This window comes from Tiliqua scincoides, chromosome 10 (assembly GCF_035046505.1).
Source record: "Tiliqua scincoides isolate rTilSci1 chromosome 10, rTilSci1.hap2, whole genome shotgun sequence".
NCBI lineage: Eukaryota > Metazoa > Chordata > Lepidosauria > Squamata > Scincidae > Tiliqua > Tiliqua scincoides.
The window spans coordinates 28,688,216-28,699,362 of record NC_089830.1 but is presented as its reverse complement, the minus strand read 5'-3'; the positions used below and the strand labels follow the sequence as shown (position 1 = coordinate 28,699,362).

General features: G+C 52.1%; 1 protein-coding gene across 1 annotated transcript; it reads right to left on the bottom strand.

Moving 5' to 3' along the window:
- Nucleotides 1-3,977: 3,977 nt before the first annotated feature.
- On the bottom strand, nt 3,978-10,107 carry LOC136661130 (amino acid transporter heavy chain SLC3A2-like). The gene is made up of 8 exons (XM_066638148.1): nt 9,969-10,107; nt 8,654-9,001; nt 7,709-7,867; nt 7,233-7,318; nt 6,748-6,825; nt 5,911-6,213; nt 5,452-5,577; nt 3,978-4,331 (listed from the first exon to the last, which is right to left on the bottom strand). Exons 1-8 carry the CDS (start codon nt 10,105-10,107, stop codon nt 3,978-3,980), a joined length of 1,593 nt encoding a protein of 530 aa, XP_066494245.1.
- Nucleotides 10,108-11,147: the final 1,040 nt, after the last annotated feature.

The following is an 11,147-nucleotide window of genomic DNA, read 5'->3' as shown; positions in this document are numbered from 1 at the left end:
AGATAGGTGCTAGATAGGTGTTATGTAGGTTTTGGATAGCTGCTATATAGGTTTTAAATAGACACTATATAGGTGTTAGATAGGCACTATATAGGCGTTAATTAGGTGCTAGGTAGGCACTAGATAAGCACTAGATAGGTGTTGTGTAGGTGCTTGATAGGCGTTAAGTAGGTGTTATGTAGGTGTTAGGCACTATATAGGCGCTAGATAGGTGCTAGGTAGGCACTAGATAGGTGCTATGTAGGCGCTAGATAGCTGCTATATAGGTGTTAGATAGGCACTATATAGGCGTTAATTAGGTGCTAGGTGGGCGCTAGGTGCTAGGTGGGCGCTAGATAGGTGTTATGTAGGCGCTAGATAGGCGTTAAATAGGTGTTATGTAGGTGCTAGATAGGCGTTAAATAGGTGTTATGTAGGTGCTAGATAGGCGCTAGATAGGTGTTGTGTAGGTGCTTGATAGGCATTAAATAGGTGTTATGTAGGTGCTAGATAGGCACTATATAGGTGTTCAGTAGGTGTTAAATATGCACTTTCACTACAAGTAATGAAAGTATATGTTGCATGTTATTTCTATGTAGGCAATACATTTTCCGTTGCATGCAGAGATGCATTTATTCTATGCAAATTGTTGTTACATGACTTTACAGCTAATGAATGCATTTTTCAAAAAAAAAACCCCACATTATTTTCTCTTCATGAAATTTGGGGGGTTTGGGTCTTTGATGTTTCCCCGTACTTATCCTTTCATTTTGCCCACCAGTATAGACCTGACATCATTGCCCCCCTTAAAAAATAGCCACCACCCCCACCTCTAGAATCCTGGCTATGGGCCTGGGTGGCGGGTGTGGTGGTGTACCATCGCCCTGCCCCCACTGTGTTTTTTGCCATACCTCTTAATAGAATAGAGACATTTCAAAGTGGTTTGTTTCGTTGCATTCTGCTGTAAGTTATACATCGAATGGTCTATAACATGATGATATTATTCCTACAAACCACAAATTTAGCAGGTTTGGTCACTAGTGGTGTCATCCCCTCCCCTTACTAACCTTACTAAGGGCCTAATCCTATTCAGTTTTCCAATGCCAGTGCAGCTGTGCCAATGGGGTGTGCACTAAATCCTGTGGTGGGGAAGCAGTCACTGAGGCCTCCTTGAAGTATAGGAACATTTGTTACCTTACTCAGGGCTGCATTGCCCTGCATTGGAAAGTTGGATAGGATTGGGCCCTAACACCTTACTAACACCTTATTGGTTCTATGCCAGGGGTGTTAAACCCGTTTCATACAGAGGGCCGAAGTTAGCATTCAGGACACCTGCTGAGGGCTGGAAGTGACGTCATTAACCAGAAAGTGATGCCATTAGCAGCTGATGGCCAGAAATCAGCACTTTGTTGCCTTTGTTGTCATTAACTGCAAGACAGAAGAGAAAATACAGAAATCTTGATCATATTTCAAGATATGGGAGAGCCCAGTTTTCATGTGGGCTGCTGTTTCAGCAGTAACACCTCAGCACTGCTCAGCAGCTGAGAGCCTGAGGGCCGAATGAAAAGCTTCTGGGGGCCTCATCTGGCACCCGGGCCTCATGTTTGACACCCCTGTTCTATGCTGTGTCATAATAACAGGGCCTAGGAGAGGGGGGTAAAGGGGGTAATTTGTACCTGGGCCCAGGAGTCAAAGAAGGGGGCCCTGAAAGTCCGTGGGATCTTACATTTTCCAATCTCCCCTAAATTCACTGGTTGCACATGATGCTGGGGACACAACTGTGGGCAAGCAGTGGCAACTGCTGCTGCAAGCCATACACACCAGGCCCAGGAATGCATCCGTGACCCTCCTTAACACAGTGGGAGGAAACAGACCTGCTACCGTTGCACTTCGGCTTGTGGATCCAAAAACCATGAAGCAATGTATAGGAGCTCAGGGACACAGCTGCGGGGCTACAGCTGCTGCAGAAGTTCATTTTGGTCCATTCTAGTGTGAGCCTAAATACAATGATGCTATTTTTCTGCCATGGATTTTCTATATTTCAAAGATTTTTGGAGAGATTTGGGAGTGTGTTTGGTTTTCCGTATAACTTTTATCTAGCTTCCAATGCTGCATGGTGGGGTAGACCTGGGCTCCAAAGACTATTCTGGCTGTCAGCACCCTCCCTGTCTTATTTTGCCCCCCATTCTGCCTGCCCCATTACTCACTCCCCCTTTGGGAAGGGGCCCAAAAGAAACTTTGAACCGCCTGATAAAATTCCTCTCGGAGGCCCTGCATAATAACATCTCATTGGCTCTTCAAACAATCAGTCCCATTGGTCCATTTTGAATTAAAGAAATGTACTTTTCTTGTTACATAAGACAGTTGCATTTTTGTTTTCTGGTTTTTTGGCCATAACTTTTGACAGAATGGAGATAGTTCACTCCAAATTCACACCTTCTGCTGTAAATTCTGCATCAAATGGTATATAACACGATGGTATTATTCTTAGAGATTGTGATTTTAATGCGTAACCCCCCTGTGCGCATCACCTGGTGTGGCCTGCATCCCCCCCAGTGACACCACTGTCCTTGCCCCTTACATGCATGTACTGAAGGCCCCTCACTTTGGGGTCACTGTAGTTGGAGGCTTCATCGTAGATTAGGACATGGGACTGAGTAACGGGTGAGCCACTTTGGGAGTCAGCCGGGCTGGGAAGCAAAGAAAATGCGCAGCACCTGCTGGATCAGTCCCAAGGCAGGTCCCTCAAGGATAGCCTTGTTTCCCACAGTGGCCAGTCAAATGCCTCCAAGCTCCAGGAAGGCAAATTAGACCTTCTCTTTCCGTTTCCCCTACAAACAATAAGGTAGAGGTTTTCTGTCCATGGAGGTTCCACTCAGCTATGACGGAGATCACCTTTGAAAGGCTTCTTCTCTGCACACTTGGAAAACCCTTTTTATGCCAACGGAGTACACAAGGGAAGGCTGTCCTGCTTGGGGGCTTCTTGGATGCATCTGTCTCTTCCCCACTGGAAATGGGGCACAATTGCTCTTCTTTTGAGTTTTCTAAAGGCATCTGGTTCTCCGTTGGGGGGAGCAGGTGCCCTATCTTGTGCATGTCCACTCAGAAGTACATCCAGCTGAGATCTCAGAGACTTACTAGTAAGTCTAGTTAGGCTCACAGCTTAAGTAGTTTGGTGCTTAGAATGCACAGGGAGCACTTGTATGAATCCAGAGGCAGTGGTTTAATGTATAAAAGGAAAGAACTTGGGCCTCCAGCCAGTCAGGAAGGTCTGTTTCTGATCTCTGTCCTGCTCATCCAAAAGTGGGAACTGGTTGTACTCTGGGTATGCTCAGAGGTACCTTTTCTCCAGCTAGCTTGCAAGGAAATGCAAGTCACAGGACCCCTAGGCATTGAACCCTGCTTTGGAGGGTAAGACCTGCATCTTGAGGCCTGTCCAGAGAGGCTCCACCTGACCTCCTTCCTTCCCCTGTTTGTGTTGTGGGTGGGGAGACACAATCCACCCTGGGAGGTGGCACTTGGGAAGGCGTTAATCACTTGGTGGTGATAATGTTGACCCTGCTCTTGGACAAGCTGGAGAAGCGGCATTCTTCCACTTCAACCCCCCCTCCCCCTGCATGTGTGTATGAAGTTGGAGGCCCCCGGGTGCCACCAGCTCCTGAATCTCTCCATTTCCCTCAGTCTTCACCCATTTTTGCCCACCCACAGGTATACACATTTGGTCCCTGTTGCGTATATGCAACATTGGGCAGAAATGGCTCAGTGTGGTTCCAGACATGTCCAATCAGGGTCCTCTGATCCCAACCTCTTCCCCTGACAGATTCCTTTGAGGGTCATCCTTTCAGACCAGTCACGACAAGCATCTTTTGAAATGTATTGACATGCAGGAAAAATGACTGAGTCTATTACAAGCGGTGGGATAACAGTGTCTCTTCTGTTAGCCAAGAACCGAGCAACGCAGTGGTCAGTAAGAATCCTCTTCCTCTCCAGTGAGCTGCTCACTGTCCGTAGCCTCCAGGCACTCTGAGGAGGATGGCCTGGTGTGGCGCCAGCTGCACTTGCTCCAGGTTGGCCTCGGGTTGTGGCTCAGGGTGGGTGCTGAACAGCACCTTGACATGAGCAGGGAAGCCAAGGTGCCCGAGGCTGAGCTGGCAAGGTCGGGCGCCCAGGTTCAGGAGCACCAGGACCCCTGAGCAAGAGCTGGGGCGGAAGAAGACAAAAGTGTCCTCAGAACAGCTAGCCAGGGGCAGGGGGGCAAAGCTGACACCCTGTAAGGCCAAGGACTTTGCCCGCAGAGCCAGCAGGGAGTGGTACAGGTTTGCCAGTGGGTGCCCATCATTCCTGCTAGCTGCCTGCAAAAGAGAGAGAGAGAAACCTGTAGCGAGAGATGAAACTGCCCTGCTCTCCCCGGGGAGGCTGCTGCCATGCTGGTGGTGTGGCGCGGCGTTGGCATCCTCCACTCTGTCACTCTCTGCAGAAGATCCAGACGGCACTGCCCAGTCTGCCTTGTCCTGTCTCTTTACTGGACTGACTTGTGGCACTTTTTAAAGAACATTTAAGCATCAGTTGCAGCACCAGCTGGTTTGGTTTGGTTGGTAACACAAAGCACCTGTGGGCCTGCCAGGGCTCCTGTGTGAGCAGAACTGACGCGAATGAGAGTGCAGGAAAAGTACCTATTGCACAAGCCCAGCCCCTGTCAGTGGGGCTTGCACAGGGGACCTCCCACCATGAACTGTGCCCCTTATTTGGGGGCTTATGCTCACTGCTCGGATCAAGTTCTGGAACCACCTTTGAAGAGGAATTTCCTACACTGTGCCAGGGTTTCATTCAAAATGACCAAAGCGCAACCACTTTGCATTTAAGTTTTATGAAATCTCAGGTGCCAGATGGCAGGCCATGGCCAGGCTTCACATTTCACTGCCCACAGCAAGGAGTTGGATCAGAATTTTACACACCAACACCCCTCATGCAAATTCAACCATTCATAATGAGAATGTTACAGGAATAAAATAAGATGTGTTTCTCTCTCCCTCCAAAAGGCTCGGCAGGAAAAATATTCTTCCCCTTTCACTCAAAACATTCTCTCTGGGTTATGACCACTTCCAAAGCTCCAGGAATTTGAGGCTACCTGACAGCTTCCTTCCCCACTTGCTGCCTGGACTGGAAAAAAGGGGGGTGGGGGTGGAGCAGAAGAGGAAGTGTGGAGGAGAGGGGAGTGCCTGGGCTTGAGTGTTGGAGATGCCATCTACTCCCCCATTCCTTTTTTCCGGTCCAGGGAGTGAAGAGGAGGAGTGGGTGCAGTCAGGTGGATAGAGCTGTGCCGCCTTGTCCGAGGCGACTGCCTCAGTGAACCCTGTGGACAGGCTGGCCATCATCTAGAACTGTGAGCCATAGAACAGCAAAGGTTACAGGGGCAGGCTGTGGTTAGGGTGGGCTGGAGGAAGGCAAAGACTGAGTGACTTATTCTGTTACCATCTCCTGGTCCAGCAGAAGTGGGGCGCCTGCCCCTCCTTGCAACAGTGGCACCCCTGGAAGGGTGAGCAGCAGTACCCCCAGGATCTCTTCCAAATCATCCATCAGTGGGACCCTCCTGGGCAGCTGAAAGAAAGAGCAAGCACAGAAACCCAACAGTTTGGTTTCCTGTCTATTTCCTATTGATGGAAATGATCTGTGCCCTGCAGAAGTGGCTCATTTCTCAGGGTGTGAGATTAGCACAGCTGTGACAATGGCCCAGGACCCCACCTCACCCTTGCCACCAATGACAGGCAGCAGGGGACCCTCTTCCTCTCCTCCGTGGGTCACTGCAGGTCCCAGTTCAGCTAAATGGCTCTCTCCAACCCCCAAAATCCAGGTGTCCCCGTGCAGCCAGACATGAGCCAGAGGATGCAAACTGGCTGGTGCCAAGGAAAGGAACAAGCAGGCCCTCCTCACCATCCAGCTGGGCCACGGTCCATGTGGGTGCCGCAGGGCCCCCTCCACCTTTTGGGCCAGCGCCTGGGCAGTCAAGTTGATCTCGCAGGCAAGGATGACTCTGCTGGGCACCTGCCTGGACACATTGCAGGCTTCACTCTGGTCCCAGACTAGCAGGACGCTGAAAAAGATGGGCACACCCTTCAGCACCAGGCAGCCTTCCTTCCATAAGCTCTGCAGGGAAAATTGCCTCATGCCCAGGACCAGCTTGCATTCCCCAATGTGGTCGCTAGGGGTCCCCACATCCCTCGGGCTAACAGAGGACTGGGAAAGAACAGAAAACTCCCAAACTCCATCAGCCCCCCAAGTCAGTCACACACTTACCCCTCCTGGCCCCTCTCTGCCTGCCTCTGGCTGTCCAGTTCACTCCAGGCTGTCAACACCTGCAGTCGTATTCCACGCACACAAGATCCTCTTATACCACTTGTATTCCGTGTCAGTCTGGAATAACTAGCAAGACACTTTACAGAGTGCAAAGGGGGAGGTTCCAGCCCCAAGAAACTAACAATCTAAAATCCAGCCCAGAATTGAATGGTGTACGCAAGAACTTTCCCTCCCCATTCAGTCCTGTGCTGGATTTTTTGATTGTAAGCTTCTTGGGGCTGGGACCTGTCCTTTTATATGTACTTAGTGGTGGTTACAGTGGGGAATGGCGACTAAGGAGTTGTGGGAAGATGGGGTTTGAGGGAAGTCAGAGGTAGTGTCAGGGAGGGGCCCTAGGAGGGTTCCCTGCCCTCCCCTGCCAGGCTTATCTGCCTTTGGCCTGCCCTCCCACCCCACCCTTGTCAGTCCTCTCACCGCATCCAGGTGCCAGGCAGGATCCTTGACCACCATGAATCCATCCACGCCTTGCTCCTGCCAGAACCGCAGGGCCCCCTGCAGTGGAGGGCAGAGGGAGGGGAGGCTTGCCTTGAAAGGGCACATCATGTCCCCAGTCGGCCAGGGCTAGGAACACATTGGCAAACCAGAAGGCTGCAGCCTTGGGCAGGGCCTAGTGGGAACCAGGCCTCCCTCCCCACCCAGACAGGGGCCAGAACAGCTTGTGAAAGCCCGGGCTCTTCCTTTGAGAAGGCAAGGCTGTGCTCCTTGGCAACTTGTTTTAAGAGTAAGCCCCACCAAGGACCATGGGACCCACTTCTGAGCAGACATGCCTAGAAGAATTGCGCTGACAGCAGGCTGGCATAATTCCCTCCCCCCACCAAAGATCCCTTTTACATCCAAGAACCAATGTCAGCCTGACCTGAGAACAGGAGGGGGGAAGGAAGGAGGGGTGGGCTGCGTACCCAGAGGGGCCTGGCTGTCCTGTTGTCCTTGGCCACCAGGTCTAGCTCCTCTTCCCAGACTGGGAGTTCAAGCAGGATTCGGATCCCTGAGAGGAGGAGGGAGGGAGATGGTGATGGGGGAAGCAGAGGGGCTTGGTCTGAGCCAATCCTCACCAGAGCTTGGCTCCAGCAGTCATTTTATAGCTCACCCCTGGAATATGTGGGGCCTGGAAGTAACTGCTGGAGTGTTTGGGACTCTGGAGGTTAGAGGGGGGGGCGGGCCTCATCACTCGCTTGGTCTCCTGCCCACCTGCATAGATGTACAGAGCTTCCCTGTGCAAAACAGGTCACAGGTACCTCTCACCTGTCCCCTTGCTGCGACCAGCTCCCTCAGGCCTCCGCCAAGGCCCTTTTCAGCAGAGGTGCTGCCTGCCATTGGGACCCGCTGCACACAAGGCAGGTGCTCTGCCAGGCTGGACACCCCCCCACACACGTACCTTTCTGGTGCCCCTCATCCACCAGCTCCCGCAGCTCCTTCAGAGAACCATAGGCAGGGCACACCCTGGTCAGGTTGGCATTGTCCGTCTCAAGGATTGAGCCCAGCACTAGAGCCTGGATGGGCAGCGCAAGGAGCTGGCCGAGTTGCTGCCTCACTCCTGAGGAGGAAAGGGGGGTAGCAAGCAGTAGCATCCCAAGGCAAGTCCACAGTCCATCCCTCTGGCCTCAATCCCCACCTGCCTGGGCTTGCTTGAAGAAGCCCCTCGGGCAGGACAACAACCCCCAGAGTTCCCCAGGGAGAGGAAAGGCCTGTGAAAGCAGCCCAAGTCCAACCGCAGCAGGGCTAATCCTGCACCTCCAGGCCCCAGAGCCCCTGTTGTGTTTCTAGGGTGGGGGGATCTTGAGTAGGATAAAAGCAGGGCCAGTCAAAACCCCAGCTATTGTTGCTCTGGCTTATTCAGGGGTTTTAATTTGTGCCAGAGCTGACTAAATTGGGCCCGTTATTTGATTTCAGCAGCCAGGGGAAGATTCTGTTCCTGACAGCCTGTTGGGGCTCTTAAATAGGCCAGCGTGGTTGATTGATCGATGCCATATTGCAACCCTGTGACCGAACCACATAAGGTGAGAGCTGAGAATGACTTGCAAGAAGGTTGACTGTTCTTGCTCACACTCTTGTCACCCCCCACCTTTGACTCTGCCTAAATAGGTTTGGCAAGTTTTGGCACTGTTCCCAAACAGTCTGCCCAGAGGTGCCACTGGAGCAAACGAGGGCTGTGTGTCTGACGCTGTGGGAGACAAGGTTGCTATCAACCCACATGATGGCCATCGTGCCCGGCCTCTGCTGGTTGCCACTTTGCCCCTCCACCAGGAGCATCTGGGTCACAGCTGTTGCTTGAATGAGTGCCTGGGGCAGGGCATGCAATGGAATGTCTTCTCCCTCTTACCTTCAAGGTCTCCATGCCCGTCGCTGTTGGAGTCGGGGAAGTCAGCGGGTTGCAGGTGGTAAAAGGAAGACTTTTGCCACCAGAACAGGGGCGAGTGCAGCCGGGGCATAGTCACCAGGAGGACGACGGCCGCTGCTAGCATGCTGATGAAGAGCCCCCCCAGGAGGCAAAGCAAGGCTCTGCGAAGCCCCTGCCAGGGGGCAGCACTTGCCTCTTGAACCACCTCCTCCTGGCTCAGGTAAGTGGTGCTGGGTGCTGCCTGGCACAGCAGGGGAAGGCGCTCACTGGGCACTGGAGAGATGATCATATCTGTGACTTTGCCCATTGTCTGCTGCTTTGGGCACAGAACTGTAGGGCCATGGGGGAGGGGGAGAAAGAGAGAACATATTTTTTGACCCGGAGAGCGAAGGCAAAAAAGACCCCTGATATGTTGCTCATCCTCCCCACTTCAGTCTCTACCCCAAGATGAGGATTTCATTTGACTTGCCAGGACTCAGGAATTGCCAGCTCTAATGGAATGCTTTGGGGCATGGCTGGAGTTCACATTTCCTAGAGCCTTTCACATGGCTAGAGTTCACATTTCCATCCCCAGCCACGCCCAGCCTTTCACTGTAGAAAACCTCCTATATTTTATTGTAGGAAAGCAGGCTACACTGTACGTGAAATGAAATGAGAAAAAATGGTCAGATTTGTGAAAGGGAGACACCTGTGCCACCTGGGGCGGGGCAGGGGGTTCTCTGGCAAATTCCCCCTGAACTAAACAGGACACACAGTCCTCTCCCTGCTGTTCTGTTCCTTGTGCCTGTAGGGAATTTCCGTCTTTCGAAACACCCTCTGTATGGAGAGCAGCCTGCCACTCTTTCCCTCCCCAGACTGGAGGAAGAGGTGGAACAGGGAGTGGGGGGGGGGGTCCCAGCTGGGGATGATCTTTGGATAGAGACAGAGCAAAGTATCAGCCCAAGGTCAGAATCCCCCCCCCTTCTTGCTCCACCAGTGTGAAGAAATGCTTAAGAAAGCAAACGTGCCTGTACAGGTTCCAAGGCCTCCTTTCTGCCCTCAGTCCAGACCCTCCACCTCCTGCTATCTCGACTGAAAATCTTCCAGGATGGTCAAGGATGAGCAAGAAGCAGAGTGGAGTCCACCAGTGGACAGCTGGGTAACTTGCAAGACTGCGGTCACCCAATGTTTTTAACAATAACAACAAAAAGGCTCCCCCTCAGAAGAGGCTATACCGCTCCTGGGGTGCAGCCCCCAATTCATCCCCTAAACTACACTGTGGCCAAAAGCAGAGGAAACCCTGCAAGTCTCCCCCCACCCTGCTCCAGCGAAGTGCTGAAGAAGCCAGCAGACCAGCCTGCAAGTGACTCTGGATGCTTGGCCGAGCGGATGCCTGCCTGGGCGAGCTGTGGCTTGCTTGAGGGCAGGGCACGTACCACCCAGGGGTCTTTGTTCATGGCGGGGATCTGCCGCTGTGCTTATCCTCAATGGGGGGAGCACTTGCCTGCAATGCAAGTTGTGCAAGAAATGCCGCCGGAGACAGTCTGCTCCGTGCTGCTATCCCGCTTTTTTGCAAATATGTCATTCCAGAAAGAGCTTCCACTGACCTGACACATTCCTTGGGTGTTTGCTGAGGCAGGCAGGCAGGAGTGACCCCCTCCCTCCCTCCCTCCCTCCCTCCCTTCCACACCCACTGCTTGCATTTCTCACAGGAGAGGCAGGCACGGGGCTGACCCCTGCCTGGGTGTCAAATCTACAGATTTGCAAACTTTTCTACCCCATCCCTGATGCACCCATGCTAGATCACAGTCTGGAAAGCATTCATGAGCCATATGTAGGGTGCTGTATACAAAAACTGGATGGCCAAGTGCACCTGCTGCTCTCACAGCCAGGGCTTGGAGAGGCCCAGACTACATGCTGCCCAGTTTTACCCCACACTTCATGGTTCTGAGACAGTTGCACAATATCTAGGCCACACAACCTGGACGGTCAGGGGTCTTTGTGCTTCTGTTTACCACACTTTTAATAGGCCATCGTCAGGTGCACATGTGCTCCAGGGATTTCCCCACATGCAGTCACATACCATGGTAGCATCAAATCTAATAAATTAAAAATAAAATATTGAAATGAAAGGGGACCCACCTGAAATTGGCTCACAACCCACTTAGTGGGTCCTGACCCACAGTTTGAGAAACACTGTCCTAGCCTAGCTAGGGGCAGTCCAGCACAGCTGTCTCGCTGTCTGTCCAAAAGGAGCCAAACATAGCCAAGTGGGGGGCTGCATCTCATTCCTCAGCTCTCTCACCCCCTTGCCTTGCTAACCCCACCCCCCACTCTCCTGCTTGCCTACCTGCCTGCCTTCCTCATGCAGCTTCACATTTACTTGGAAGCAAACGTGTTTGCTCCCAAATAAATATAATGAAGTTATTCTTAAGTTATTTTCATTTCAAACCAACAAAACACTACAAAAAGTACAAAGTCACTAAGCACATTAACA

Excerpts from the sequence above, each read along its gene's own strand:
- LOC136661130 (XM_066638148.1), bottom strand. The coding sequence starts at position 10,107 with ATGAACAAAGACCCCTGGGTGGTACGTGCCCTGCCCTCAAGCAAGCCA. Across the intron at positions 7,868-8,653 it reads CGGGCATGGAGACCTTGAAG|GAGTGAGGCAGCAACTCGGC; the intron begins GTAAGAGGGAGA and ends TTTCCTCCTCAG. Across the intron at positions 4,332-5,451 it reads TTCTGCTGGACCAGGAGATG|GCAGCTAGCAGGAATGATGG; the intron begins GTAACAGAATAA and ends TCTCTTTTGCAG.